The sequence below is a fragment of the Erpetoichthys calabaricus genome, chromosome 11, assembly GCF_900747795.2.
Source record: "Erpetoichthys calabaricus chromosome 11, fErpCal1.3, whole genome shotgun sequence".
NCBI lineage: Eukaryota > Metazoa > Chordata > Cladistia > Polypteriformes > Polypteridae > Erpetoichthys > Erpetoichthys calabaricus.
In genome coordinates this window covers 140,835,448-140,849,484 of record NC_041404.2, presented here as the reverse complement: position 1 = coordinate 140,849,484, position 14,037 = coordinate 140,835,448, and the positions used below count along the sequence as shown (strand labels likewise).

Below are 14,037 nucleotides of genomic sequence, written 5' to 3'. Positions count from 1 at the left end.
ACACATTTTTCTCTCCCCTGGCTGGGATGCTTGTCTGCCTGCCAGGACCCTCCCATCCGGGCAAGGAAGCACAAGGGTCCACCTCATAAATTACAGATGTGCTCCTCTGTCCCATGATGGACGGTGATATACATAGAATTACTTGAGGATGTCCTGCAGATGTCCTTCATTGGGTTTAAGGTGGTCCAGTTCTGTACAGTTTAAGGGTCCACCTCATAAATTACAGTTGTGGCCATCCACCCAGTGTTGGACGATGATGCGTGTGAAGCTGTTTGGGGATGTCCATCAGTGGGTTTAAGGTGGTCCAGCTCATTAAAGGATGGGTATCCATTTCTTAAATTACAGATGTACTCATCCGTCCAGTGCTGGACATTGAAATATGTGGAGTTATTTCTGATTGTCTGCTGTTAGGTTTTGGGACGGCCAGTTCTATAAAGCTTGAGGGTCCACCTCATAAATTACAGATAGGTACAGATCTGTCCAGTGCTGGACAGTGATATATGTGGATCTATTTGTCCAGGAGATGTCCATCAGTGGGTTTAAGGATGTCCAGTACACTTCTGATCATTCTCCTAGTTCTGGATGGTGACATATGGTGAGCTGTTTGTGGATGTCTGTCATTAGGGTTGGGGATGTCCATCTTATTAAAACTTAAAGGTACACCTCATAAATAACAAATGTGTCCATCCACACAGTGCTGAACGGTGATATGTGAGGAGCTACTTGAGGATTTCCATCAGTGGGTTTAAGATTGTCCAGTTCGTTAAAGGACGGGGGTCCACTTCATAAATTACAGATGTGTACAGATCTGTCCAGTGCTGGATGGTGATCTATGTGGAGCTACTTGTCCAGCAGATGTCCATCAGCGGGTCTAGTTATGTCCTGTTTGAAGGTCCACCTCATAAATTACAGTGCTGGACAGTGAAGTAGTGGAGTTATTTGTGGATGTCTACTGTTAGGTTTAGGGATGTCCAGTTCTGTAACGCTTGAGGGTCCACCTCATAAATTATAGATGTGCTTATCTGTCCAGTGCTGGACAGTGAAGTATGTGGGGCTCTTTATGAATGGTTATCATTATATTTAGGGGTGTCCAGTTCTGTAACTCTTGAAGGTCCACCTTATAAATTACAAATTTGGCCATCCACCCATTGCTGGACAGTGATCTACGTGGAGCTACTTGTCTAGTAGATCTCCATCAGTGGGTCTGGGGATGTCCTGTTCATTGAAGTTCAAAGGTCCACCTCATAAATTGCAGTGCTGGACAGTGAAGTATGTGGAGCTCTTTGTGGATATCTATCATTAGATTTAGGGGTGTCCAGTTCTGTAAAGCCTGAGAGTCCACCTCATGAATTACAGATGTGGCCATCCACCCAGTGCTGGACGGTGATCTATGTGGAGCTACTTGGGGATGTCCATAAGAGGGTTTAAGGTGGTCCAATTTATTAAAGGATGGGGGTCCACTTCATAAATTACAGATGTGTACAGATTTGTCCAATGTTGGATGGTGATATACAGTATGTGGAGCTACTTGTCCACCAGATGTCCATCAGTGGGTCTGGGGATGTCCTGTTCATTAAAGTTTGAAGGTCCACCTCATAAATTACAGTCCTGGACAGTGACGTGTGTGGAGCTCTTTACGGATGTCTATTGTTAGGTTTAGGGATGTCCAGTTCTGTAAAGTTTGAATGTCCACCTTATAAATCACAGATGTGCTCCTCTGTCCCGTGCTGGACAGTGATACACATAGAGCTACTTGAGGATGTCCTGCAGGTGCTCCTTGGTGGGTTTAGGGGCGTCCACTTCTGTAAAGCTTCAGATAATTGTCCTTATCTTTTGGAGTTAGCATTTAGGGAGGTCCACAGATTTCAGATTTGGACATTTCTGGGTGGATGTTGGTTTGTGTCTCCCTCCTAACGTTGGATTTGAACCCCCTGACACAAGCGACTGGAAGGCATCAAGTGGAGTGGTGGAGCTGGTGAGATCACCTCAGTACCCACCACCAGATGCTTTCTCTCTGCCTTCCCTCCCCTGTTCCCAGAGGTTCTGTCAAGCCCTGCTACTCTGTGGTGCCACCAGGCGGACTTGTGCTTATATGCACGTTGACGTTGTGGTGGGAACACCGTGTGCCCTGGTGGTGGGTGTGGCGGGCATGGCGGGCACTTGTTTATTTATTTGTTTGTCTCCATCTGGGTTCCTCCTCGGCAGAGAGGCCTGCGCTTCCCTCACATCCCGGCCGCCTCCTGTCCCCGCGGTGCAGCAGGATGTTTTTCATACTGTTGAGGCGGTGGACTGGCGCGCTGGCGGGCTGTCCCTGCCTACCTCCTGAGCTCATGCCCAGACATGCCGGCCCTCCTGTTGCCTGAAAAAGGCAGAAAGGGAGGGAGAAAAGACAGAGAGCGAAAGAGAGACGGAGAGATAGAAGGAGCTCTGAGCAGACGTGACGGGGGGCCAGGGGGGCGCTGGATGTAGCAGTGGTCAGCACGGCCGGGCCACCCCAAGGAGGCTGACGAGAGCCCAGAACCTGCATAGCGGGACCCTCAGAGTGGGGGCTTTTCTTACTGAGTTGGACCGCAGCCAGGAGGCCGAACACACGCTGGGGAGGATGGCCAGCATTCCAGGGGAGAGAGCCTGCCGACTGCGCCCAGCAAGTGCCACCGGGCGATGATGAGAACGTCGCTGGGCGACTTAGCGGCCGCCATGTCCTCCTTGACTCTATGGAACGATCTAGACTGGTAAAAAGCTGGATTGTTTTTGGGGGGTGGTGGTGGGGGTTAATCCGAGGGTCCAGTTACAGACTGTTCATTCTCGATTGCACATCTGTGTGTCCTCCATGTGCTGGAGGTGGGTGTTGTGGTTGGTTCTGTAAATGGGCTTTAGGCTTTTGGGGGCTTGGGGGTCTTTTTATTGGAGTGAAAAAGCCTGTGCATTGCTGAATGTTATATAGCGCCTTTTGTCTTTGGAATGATGTGAAGTTTGCCATAAAAAAAAAATAGTAAAGGGATTTCCTGACACCCCCCACCCATCCAGCAAGTGTTTTGGTGGTCCTTCACCCCCAGACATTCATGCTGTAGATGCAATTAGATGAGGGTGACAATCCCACATGACACCAACAGTAGTGATATAGCGCCTTTCATCTTTGGAATGATATGAACTTTGCATACTAAATTATGAAAACCCCTCTAAGTCGAGGAGTTAGGGGGTCCCCTCGAGTGCCCCCTCCTAATTCGTGGGGCTACCTGTGAGTGCCTCAGACATTCGGAACACTGGAGACTCAGTCTGGGGAGATAAGGTTAGTGAAGGCATATAGACCCCTTCATCAGGTGTTCAGGTGGGCTCCCATCATTCTGCAGGTGACAAATGTGACAGTCCCACACAAATAGTGGGGCTCCCAACATGCCATCTAAGCTTATATAGTGCCTTCTGTCTTTGGCATGTTAGGAATTTGCCATCTAAAATACGAATAAACATCTGAGAATTCAGTGCAAGAGAGCTGATCAGCTAGGGGGTGCCCTCTAGTGCCACTTCCTAATTTGTGGTGGGACTGAAAGGGGCATGAGGGGGGCACCTGTGAGAGCAGCAGACTTTGGAACACCTGAGCCCAAATCTGTGAGGGGATATCAGCCCCCCATATCTCAAGTGTTCAGGTGGTCCATCAAACCCCCCCCCCCCCATCACCATCATTCTGAAGATATAACAGGACAAGGGTGACAATCCCACACGAGTAATAGTAGTGGGGTTCACACCGTGCCACCTAATGGTTATATAGCGCCTTTTGTCTCTTGAATGATTTGAATTTCCCTTCCAAAATATGGAAAACATCTGAGGATCAGTTCAGAAGAGTCAAGTGGTTACGGGGTCCCCTCATGTGCCACCCTTTCATTCATGGTGATAGAGAAGGGGGCAGCACAAGTGGTTAACTGTGAGGGCAGCAGACTTTGGAGCATCTGAACCCAAATCTAGGGAGTGTACATGGTCTGCCACCGTGTGGCCGAGCTACGTCACCACAGCAGCACTTCCTGGTGACCGCGGCACACAATTCTCGTCACTGACCTGTGGCAGAGATGCCACATATGAAGTCACTGACCTGCCAGGGTTTGTCACTGGAGATTATGTGGCTTTGTGCTGATTCAGCATTTATCCGTAAAACACCTGAACTCAATAAATGGGGGTGGGCCGGGGGTGGGGGGATTTGGTGGTCCACATACAGTTGGTACACATCTCGTTGAAAATGGTCCAATCAAATTTCAGGAGGCCTAAAATTTGTAAATGTATCCAAGCTGAAATTACCAAGTCCTTACAATACGTATGGTGTAAACATAGACGGCCAAGTCAAAGAGTTGGGGTCCCGGCTGGAGACCCCATGTAACTAAAATAGACCACTAATGGCTTTAAGGTGTCATGGGCCTGCAGCTCTTCCTAGGAGAGGAGTGCGTCCCCACTTGAAGCTGCTTCAAGACTGAACTCGGATTTCCGGGGTCCGGCTTCTGTAAATAACGGGATGACCAGAATAGAAGGGTCATGTGGTAAAGACCCTCGCTGCTGGTGTTCTGAAATCAGACCCTAAAATGCTGAAGGTGTCATCAACTACTCTCACCAGGTTCAGCATCTCACATTATGGTGCTGATAGCACAGGGGGGCTCTCTGTCCCACCATCAGAAGTATAGAAGGGGGGCCACTGTATCATCATGATACTGATAGAGGGGAGGACCCCCACCTTGCTGCCCCACAGTCAGTCTTAATACTGAAGGGGGTTATCAGCCATTCTCAGAAATGACAAATGCTGCTGTAACGGGGGTCCGTCTGCCCCTCTGTAGACGTGGGCTACAATTCATTCCTACATCAGGGAATATCCCACCCCAGGAGGGGGCCCTTCAGAAACACAGAATAAGACCCTAAAACACTGAAGGGGTTGTCGGCCACTCATACCGTACAGCAATGCAACGTGCCCATGTTCTAACGCGGATTTAACAGGGGGGCTCACTGGCCCTTTGTGAGAAATACAGAATGGGGGGCCACAGTCCATTCTCACATCAGGGAATATCCCACTCTGCCATGACGGTAATATGGTGAAGGACCCCCTGTGCTAGTGCTCTATAATCAGACCCTACAATGTTGAAGGGACTGTCAGTCATTCTTATGATGAAACAAGACAGACCCCCCCATGTTAAAATATCTTACCAATTGTGAGAAATACAGAAGCGGACCCCCGGTCCATTATTAGATAATAATGCAAGAAATGTCCACTCTGTCTGGATACTGAGCTATAAGGGGGGGGTCCCCTCTCGCTGCTCCATAATCAGACCCTAAAAAATGTCGAAGGCTTGGAAGGGGGTGAAGACCACACCCCACATTGTAATGCAAATGGGGGGGGGGCTGTCTGGCCCACTGTCAGAAATATAAAGGTGGGCCCCAATCCACTCTTGTATCATAATGTGGGGACCCCCATCCTGGTCCGGTTCACTCTGATCAGATGTTAATAAAGCACTGGAGGTTGATCAATCCCTTTTTGGGGGTAGTAAAAGCCCCCCCCCCACTATTTTGTATAAAGTGACCCCCCCCCTTCACTCAAACAGGATCCTCTTGTTTTAGCATTGAAGACTCACAGCCCCTTTTTAATTATACAGAACAGGATCCCACTTTTTTAACCGCTGTAAATCCCGCCCCCACTCCACTGCATGCAGATAGTAAGGTTGGGGGGGGGGGGGGGGTTCAGGCCATTGCAACATTACAGAGACCACCAGTCTCTGACTCCATCCCCACCCCATGAGACCAATGGTCAATACAGATGATCCTAATAACATTGGGGGGGGGGGGGCATGGGGGGGTCTTCACTTATGCTCATGGTAAAGAATGCCCGCACCCACCCTCCCCCATCACTCAATTTAGAGGATCCCCCATTTTTAATAACTCTCTTTATAGGGCAAGGGGGAGTGGACTGGCACAGAAGTTAAGCTGTGCCCCCCATTGGTGAGGGGTTGGCAGGAAGGCACAGAGATGGTTACATCGATGGTTACAACGCCTTTGTGTTCCACTATACATGTGGATGGGTGACGGTTTCTGGGGGGGGGGGGTGCTTTGTGTTGCTACCACATGGCATGCAAACTGGCATATTCTGGGTAATCTCTGGGTTGACATTTTGCCACTTGTGTTGTCTTGAGGTCATTCCTGATGGGGCTCTGGCATTTTTTAGGGCATACCAAGCAGTTTGTCTGCCACCCATTTTGCTGTTTGCCATGTTTTATGTGGGGGGGGGGGTGCCACTCAGCTTGAAAGGCGCTATATAACAGAGTCGGCTCTTCTTCTGTTTAACAAATGGTGCGTGGAATTCACAAAGGGCCCTTAGTGTGTCAATGGGAGGAGCCGAGTGCTCAGAAAGCAGGGCTCTGCACACAGAGGTGGGCGGGGGGTGGCAACTCTGCCCACTCTCTTGGGTCAGGTTTCAGTGAGCCTGGTTAAATTTAGTAACTGCTCAGGGGCTTCCTTTAGCCCGGAATGAAACAAAACAAAAATCCAAAACAAAGCTTTGGGTGGGCTGGGTGCAGATGGCAGCGCGCTCTTTTCAGATAAGCCGATTCGGTAAAACAGGCCAACATTACACGGGCATCCCAGGTATTGGGGTGGGGGGGAGGGAGTGAGCAGGGTGGGCAAGTCTGAGGGTCTACAGCTCTGGGATGTCCCTGCAGGTGGGCTTATGGACCAGAGTGGTGGTCACACTTACCTCACTCTTCGTCCCTCCCACTCCCTGTCAGTTCTGTAAAAATGGCCAAGGCTGCCCCAGGAGGTGGTGACTCCCCCCCTCCCAACCCCCCCCCCCCCCCCCCCGAGTCCATCGTGGTGTGTCAGCCAAATGTCTTAGCACCTCAGATCCATGGGGACCTGCTCTGCCTACGATGGTCACATAGATTTCTGGCCGTTCAGGGGATGCATCTTTCCGTTCTGTAGTTGGGTGGTACTCACTGGTCTCTGTGTCTCTTCTTGCATGATTTGTGTCCGTGTGGGGGGCTCCCATCATTTTTTTTTTTTAATTCATCCATCACTGGCCGTCTTAAGTTTATTTCTGTCCAGCAGTCAGCGACACTCCTGGACCACGCATCCAGCTTTGTCCCATACTTCACACAGCGTCCTCTCCTTTTCTCTATTAGCTGTCCCTGCTGTCCTTCTCGACCTCCTTCTTTCTGTTGTCTTCATTCTCTTCACTTGGACCGCATGCTGTGTCGTCCACTACGTCCATCAGCGGCCTGAGAGTCCAACACATCCATTTCTTACATGACTTTTAAGCGGCGCACCTTCCTTGTGCGTCTTCAGGGTCCCCTCTATAGTCGCCGTCCTTTCTCTCGAGTGTCCTTATATTGTCCCTCATGTCCATTAGTGTGGCCGTTTTTTATTGTTTTTTTTTTTAAGGTGTTGTCCTCTTCGTCTTCTCTGCCCATTCCTCAGTTTTTGATTGTCTTGTATTTTCCTGTCAATACCTCCAAGTCCATCCATGGTGTCCTTTTTTTTCAACAAGTTGACCTTCACTGCCTGCTGTGTTCTTGATGTGATGTCCTCCTCCTTACCGATTTCATTTCCCGTATCATCCATCAGGTCCGTCCGTGGTGTCTTTTTACTTGTCCATGGGTGTCATTTCCGTGTCACACATCAGGTGTCCCTTTATGACTCCACAGTATTCCAGTGTCCTCGTCATTCTCCACCATATCCCATCAGTGATGGGTTTCCGCTACTGGGTGTCTTTCGGTCTCCTCTTTTTACTCCTCAGTATTCCAGTGTCCTCATCATTCCTTTGATTGTCCACCCTGTCCATTAATGGTGTCTTTATTTTTCTTCTGCGTTAGTCGGTGCCTTTCGGTCTCATTTCTGAATCAGGTGTCCTCTTGGTCCTCTCGGTCTGCTCCCCAGGTTTTTTAGGTGTCCTTTGTTTTCCCGTCTTGCCCACCTTGCCCACCCATGATGGCATTCTTTATGTGGTTTTCCCTTCCTCGCCTCTGTCTCCTCCTCTTTTAATTCCTCATGTCCATTTCCCTTTCACACCCACCATTCCATATTCCTTCACGGCGGGTCCCCCTGTACTGATATGGTGGTCTCATTCTCCCTGTCCATCCTTGCTGCTGCCTGCCTCCCCACTGCGGTCCCCCCCCCAATGTAAACATTGGCAGCCTTCCTCCTGCTACACCAGTAAACACAAATCTGTGACTCATCTGTCAGTGGTTGGGGGGGGGCTGAGGCATAGGGGGGCTCAGGCCATCTATCCTGTGTCTTCTTTGGCGCTGCTGCTCTCCCTCCTTGTGGTTTTGTGTTTTTCCTCTCCTTGGATTTTCTTTTTTTTTTTGTATAGCGCCTTTCCATACTACTATTACTGCCGCTAGTGAGGCACCCCACCATATGGTATAGATGTGCAGTGGCGTATCTCCATTGAGGACCCCCCACCATATGGTATAGATGTGCAGTGGCGTATCTCCATTGAGGACCCCCCACCATATGGTATAGATGTGCAGTGGCGTATCTCCATTGAGGACCCGCCACCATGTTGTATAGATGTGCTGTGGTGTATCTCTGTTTCCACATCGCCACCTTGTGGCCATTAGTGGGTTGACCGCCTTCAACAGAATGTAGAGGGTGACAACTGGGTGGCTGCTTTTTAGCACCTCTTGGCTGTGAATGGCATCATAGGGGGCTTCAGAGGTGCAGTACATTTACTGCCAGCATCTACGGAGTGAACACGGGTGGGTCATGTAACCTATTCAGTGCGGGCTGTACCTAAGATGTAGTGGTGTTGTATAGCGCCTCTCCACAGAGGGCACCTACCTAGGACAGGATGGCAGACATGTCAAGTAGACTTGAATGGTTTCCTTATCACCGCTAGAAGCCTTTGACTCTCACTCTGGGGAATGGGGGGGGGGGGGTCCTCTGCCAGCTGCCCACCTTGTCTCCCATAGGACTTCACCACCGCTTGCTGCCCCCAAGTCCACGTTTCTCCTCCTTGTCTTCATACTCCCTGAACAAGGGGGTCTTCAATTTCTTGGCTTTACCCTCCATTGTGTTTGCCCAGCTAATACATAAAGCGGGGTGGGGGGGCTTCAGGAAATGTTAGCAGGGTGAGGCTGAGTTGCCTGGTTAGCTTGAGACCCTGAGCAGCTGTAGTCCCCCCCAGCCTGTCAGTGCTCCCCCCCCCTTCTTTGTGTCACTCTGTTTGGTCACGTGCTCCACCCCCACTGCTTTATTTACCATTCGCCACTTGAATTTCGGACGCCCGCCTCGGATTTTTGTTTTTTTTTTTTAATACCAGGCAGCTGCGGGATGGGAGAAGACATTGTGGAGTGACCACCTTTAGGCCTGGCTGCGCAGTGTGGGTAGGAGTGGAGGTCACGGTGGTCTTGGTGTGAGGAAATCGCTCATTGGTCTTTTATTGGTGGGACGTTGGGCTTCACTGGTACGTGTTGGTTGGCCCAGTGTGTGCCAGGCACTTTGACTGGCAGTGGTCTCGCTCTTTGAAGAGGTCCTGTTGATGACTTAACAACAGAAGAACTGAATAACTCTGAATGTTGGCTCAGTTGTGTGACATGAGTTGGCACCTCATTCTGTCCAGGGTGGGTGACTTCATGCCTGGTACCAACATTTGGTCTGAACTGAACAAAGCGGAGCTGAGAATGCATGGCAAGGTGTTGGCAGACTGACCAGCAACTCAGGAGGATTCCTTTGTTTTAATTGCTTCATTTATTGATCCCGATTGACTAAACAGTCTGATCTCTGCATTTATCTTAATGGATGACTGAAGTACAGCCTGGTGGCACAGCGGTTAGCCCAGGGTCAGTTCTCGGAGGTGAGCTTGGGTTTGTACATTTGAGTGTGCCCAGGGACAGACTGGCACCCTGGTCCACAGTTGGTTCTGTCCTTGTACCCGACGCTGCCAGCAACTTTAATGAGCAGATGGATGGGATTCCGCTGACTTAAACTGGGCGACTGATTGACCGCGTTGGCACCTGATAAGCCCGCCGACAGGATAGAGGCCCACTGTGTCATTGATTTGTAATGCGATTGATTAGCCGAATAGTTTTGTATCGATCAAGGAGGCACTTCATGAGCACACGGCACTTGTTAGTTGGTGCCATCTTTGGGACTTTTAGTGAATTAGCAAATGCACTGCTTGGCGCACTGGTGCCCTGATTGGGATGCAGCTGACTTGGAAACTTCTCACCAGGCAGCTTGGCATTTGCTTTACTTTAACATGTCTGCTGGATGATGAAATGTTAACAGATGAGCGACTGACAGGTCGATTGGGCATATTGATCCAACCCTGGCAGATTGATTGGATGTTAAATGTTAATTTAGTGAGCAGCCCAACTGCTGGACTGGCGAGGTGCCATCTGGTGACCAGATTGTCTCATTGTGATTGTGAGTGGCACTCATCTAATGCCAGTCTCTACATTCTTCACCATGTAATCTGTCCCATTCCCCCCCCCCCCACCTCTTGTTTTTGTGGCAGGGGTACGGCCGACTGGTTTGGGGTCAGTAAAGATGGAGATGCCACTCAGAAGTGGCAGAGGAAGAGTCTCCGGCACTGCAGCCAGAGGTATGGGAAGCTGAAGCCTCAGGTGATTCGCGAGATGGATCTTCCAAGCCAGGACAACATCTCACTGACCAGCACCGAAACGCCGCCACCGCTCTATGTGCCCACGTCGCAGCACGGCATGCAGAAGGTATGGGGGGGGGGGGTGATGCCACTAGGCACATTGGCACATTCTTCACCATGGTGTTGTTGTTGTTGCCCATTATAACCTCTGATCTCTGCTTCGGTTTGCAGATCATCGACCCCCTGGCACGAGGTCGGGCCTTTCGCATGGTGGAGGAGATCGACGGTTACAGCGTCCCGCACACCCCCATCACGCCAGGGGCCGCGTCCCTCTGCTCCTTCTCCAGCTCCCGCTCAGGTTTTAACCGCCTGCCCCGGAGGCGCAAGCGAGAGTCGGTTGCCAAGATGAGCTTCCGAGCTGCGGCTGCCCTCGTCAAGGTGAGTGAGTCAGTCATTATGGGAGCTGGTGGGCACTGCCAGTCACGTGACCTAAATTTAAACATTCCCTCCAACAGAGTACCAAGAATTTCCTTGCTGGCGGCTTGCGGAAAGGGGCGTGTCAAAGCCTGGGCGGGGTTAAGTGTTAAAATCCGCCTCTAATTCCGTAGCTGTCACGTGTTTAGGTCCAGCTGCGCTCCACACTAGACAGGGAAGACATGACCTGCACGCAGCTGATGATAACTTCACGTTCACGTTCACGTCACGTGAGTCAGGTGACCCTCCCAGAAGCCTCACCGTATCCAAAGTGTAACCAGACGTCACCGCCTTTACAAGTCGCTGTAGCCTGAAAGCTGTCAATCCCAGCGGGCAGGGCTGTGGATGATGGGCGGAGTTATTCGTTTAAGTCAAATCAAAAGTGTGGGCGGAGTTAAACGTTGAAGTCAAATCGAAACTGTGGGCGGAGTTCAACCTTAATGTTTAGCCAAACTCCATTCCGCTAACTGCAGCGAGTTTGGCCGCCGTCTCCGCCCGATATTTTCCATTTTCTGTAAAGTCAGGAGACATCTGACAGATGTGCCAGTCGAGCCTTCAGTATTCATCAAGGCTGATTGTCAGATCATTAAGACTTGAGACTCAAATATTTGCTTCACTTTGCCATTACGAGTCACAGACCGGTCTGAATGGGGTCGTCAAACTAGTCAAGCAGAGGGTCGTCGCTTGTAAATGAAGTCTGTATGTGACGGAGCGGCTCGTCACCCAACTTCGGGTGGGGGGGCGGGTTGGGGGGATGTCATATCTGACAGCAGGAGCGGACTGGGTCTCCAAACCGGCCCGGACCTCCTTCAACGAGTGAGGTGACGAGGTCGACCCACTCGGCCCGTTATTCATTGTCATTTTCTTACAATTTGTGATGAGTACGCGACTCGCCTCTATCTAAACTGTTGCCCAACTTAATCTGTACACTGTTGTTTAGACACAACTTAAAATTTGACGACATGCTTAGAAATAAAATTTAATGAAAAATAAAAATTTAGTAACACGGCTTACACTTTATTAGAGTACATATCAAATGTCAGTGTCATGTCCAAGTGCCAGTACCGTAGTCGGCTAGTAACTGCTCATTTACAATGGAATAAATGATAATGCAAACCTCACGTGATTGAAATTTTCCATTAACTTAACGATAAACTAGAAATGTTCCGTCCTAATATGAAAAATTTCTATCCTGTGCTTTATAACTTTATTTCATCACACTAATAATCGCAGCTGAAAACCACCAATTATCGCTCACGCCGACGACCAGAGAACAATAAAATGCATAATACATAATCTAAACTAATTATTCGTACCGATGAATTTAAATAGGTTCTATTCAATAAGGGCGCGCACAAAAAGGCGAGCTTCAAAAGGGCGACCTCAATAATGGGCGCAGCGAATAAAGGCAAACGCAACAAAATTATTACAGAAAATTTATTAGATAAAGGCAATGATTGAACGTATAAAAAGTCGAAAGCAAGAATATTAACACATTCGCTCAATTGAGGTCGCCCTTTTGAAGTTCGCCTTTTTGTGCGCGCCCTTATTGAAGGATACCATTTAGATACTAGATAAGAGATAAAATAAATTGCAATAATGTATATGCTAACCGAAATGTAGCGGTAGAGCAAATTTTTCGCTGCAACGTACTGACAACTAAAACAACTTGATGACGTCATACGGTATATTATATAGGACTGCTGTATAGAAATCGCAGTACCGGACAGATAATGTTCAGTAGTTTAGAAAATTAATTTTAATATCAAACAGTAACCAGTACATAAAATTTATTTCATGAAACGGCCGGCCATGACCAGACCAGAGTCCGCGGCCCACTGGGCATTGCCCAAATGGCCAGTCCGCCCCTGTCTGACAGCTGATCTTGTCACCTGACCATGTCCGATTTACACGACTAGCCATCGCAGGGGAACGCTTTCCGCCGTACGACTTTCCATTTGCAAAGAGTGGCCCTGTTCTCCGACAGTCGATAAACGTGCGCTGCCTGACGGATTCCGTGCTTTGCAGGCATGGCGGGTGCTGCCGCGATCTCTGCCACCTTTTTTTTTATTCTTCATTCGTGAAACACGTGACTGTAGGTCTTTAGTCCTTGTTGCTGCGCTCTATGCATGGTGCTCGTCAGGCTAGTCGTCTCGAGGAAAGTCAACAGACTGCTGCGACTGAGTCACTGGGGATGTCACACTGCACAACTGACGGTCACACATATGCCTTGTGACTTCACCCCGACCCCTCCAAAGTCTCACTAAGATTATCTAAATGAAGTCTGTAACTAAAAATATGAGTGGATTTGATCATGCTGGTAGGGCAGGTAGTGCCAACCAGTTAGTGGGCTGCATTAACCCTGAGCTGGACTAAATGTTAGTGACGAGGTTCCATTGAAATATACAACTTGTCATCATAATGAAAGAACAGTTTAAAATAATCTGTTTAGCTGCATGACAAGCAAATACTTCAAATGAATGAACACCGAGTGTGCTCAGTTAGAGGAACTTTGAATTTTTCAGTATTGTTCACAGCAGGCGTCCAGTTCCAGAGCAGTATCTTGAGCTCCTAACTGACCAACTGGCTCCAGTTCCAGGGAGGTCTGGACTGACCAATCAGCTTCAGTACCATAGCAGTCACTTGAGCTCCGGACTGACCAATCGTCTTCAGTTCCATAGCAATCACTTGATCCCCGGACTGACCAATCGGCTCACTCCTTCTTTTGCAGGGTCGGTCACTGAAGGAGAGCACTCTTCGCAGAGCCCAGCGGCGCAGCTTCACACCGGCCAGCTTCATAGAAGAGGACACGGTTGACTTTCCTGATGAGCTTGACACCTCCTTCTTCGCCCGGGTAAGTCCTAAATGTTGACTTCACAGGGTAAATGTAAAGAGATGTGAGCTGACAATGATAAAGTAACACAATGGTAATGAAACACATGATACCATCCATGCATTAGGTTTCTATTATGGCATCCCGGCTGGAAAAGTATTCA

The 14,037-nt window shown here is 49.3% G+C and overlaps 1 protein-coding gene across 5 annotated transcripts in view; it reads left to right on the top strand.

The window, feature by feature from the left end:
• rhbdf1a (rhomboid 5 homolog 1a (Drosophila)) overlaps positions 1 to 14,037 on the top strand; it is a 101,496-nt gene that overhangs the window by 67,545 nt on the left and 19,914 nt on the right. For 4 of the 5 annotated variants that reach the window (XM_051933801.1, XM_028814128.2, XM_028814126.2 and 1 more), the window contains 3 exons: positions 10,481 to 10,694; positions 10,799 to 11,005; positions 13,773 to 13,895. In XM_051933801.1, coding sequence (XP_051789761.1) covers positions 10,481 to 10,694; positions 10,799 to 11,005; positions 13,773 to 13,895 — 544 coding nt within the window. Of the gene's footprint in view, positions 1 to 2,293; positions 2,733 to 10,480; positions 10,695 to 10,798; positions 11,006 to 13,772; positions 13,896 to 14,037 lie in introns of those variants that run through there. The other variant, XM_028814127.2, reaches the window with a different exon arrangement.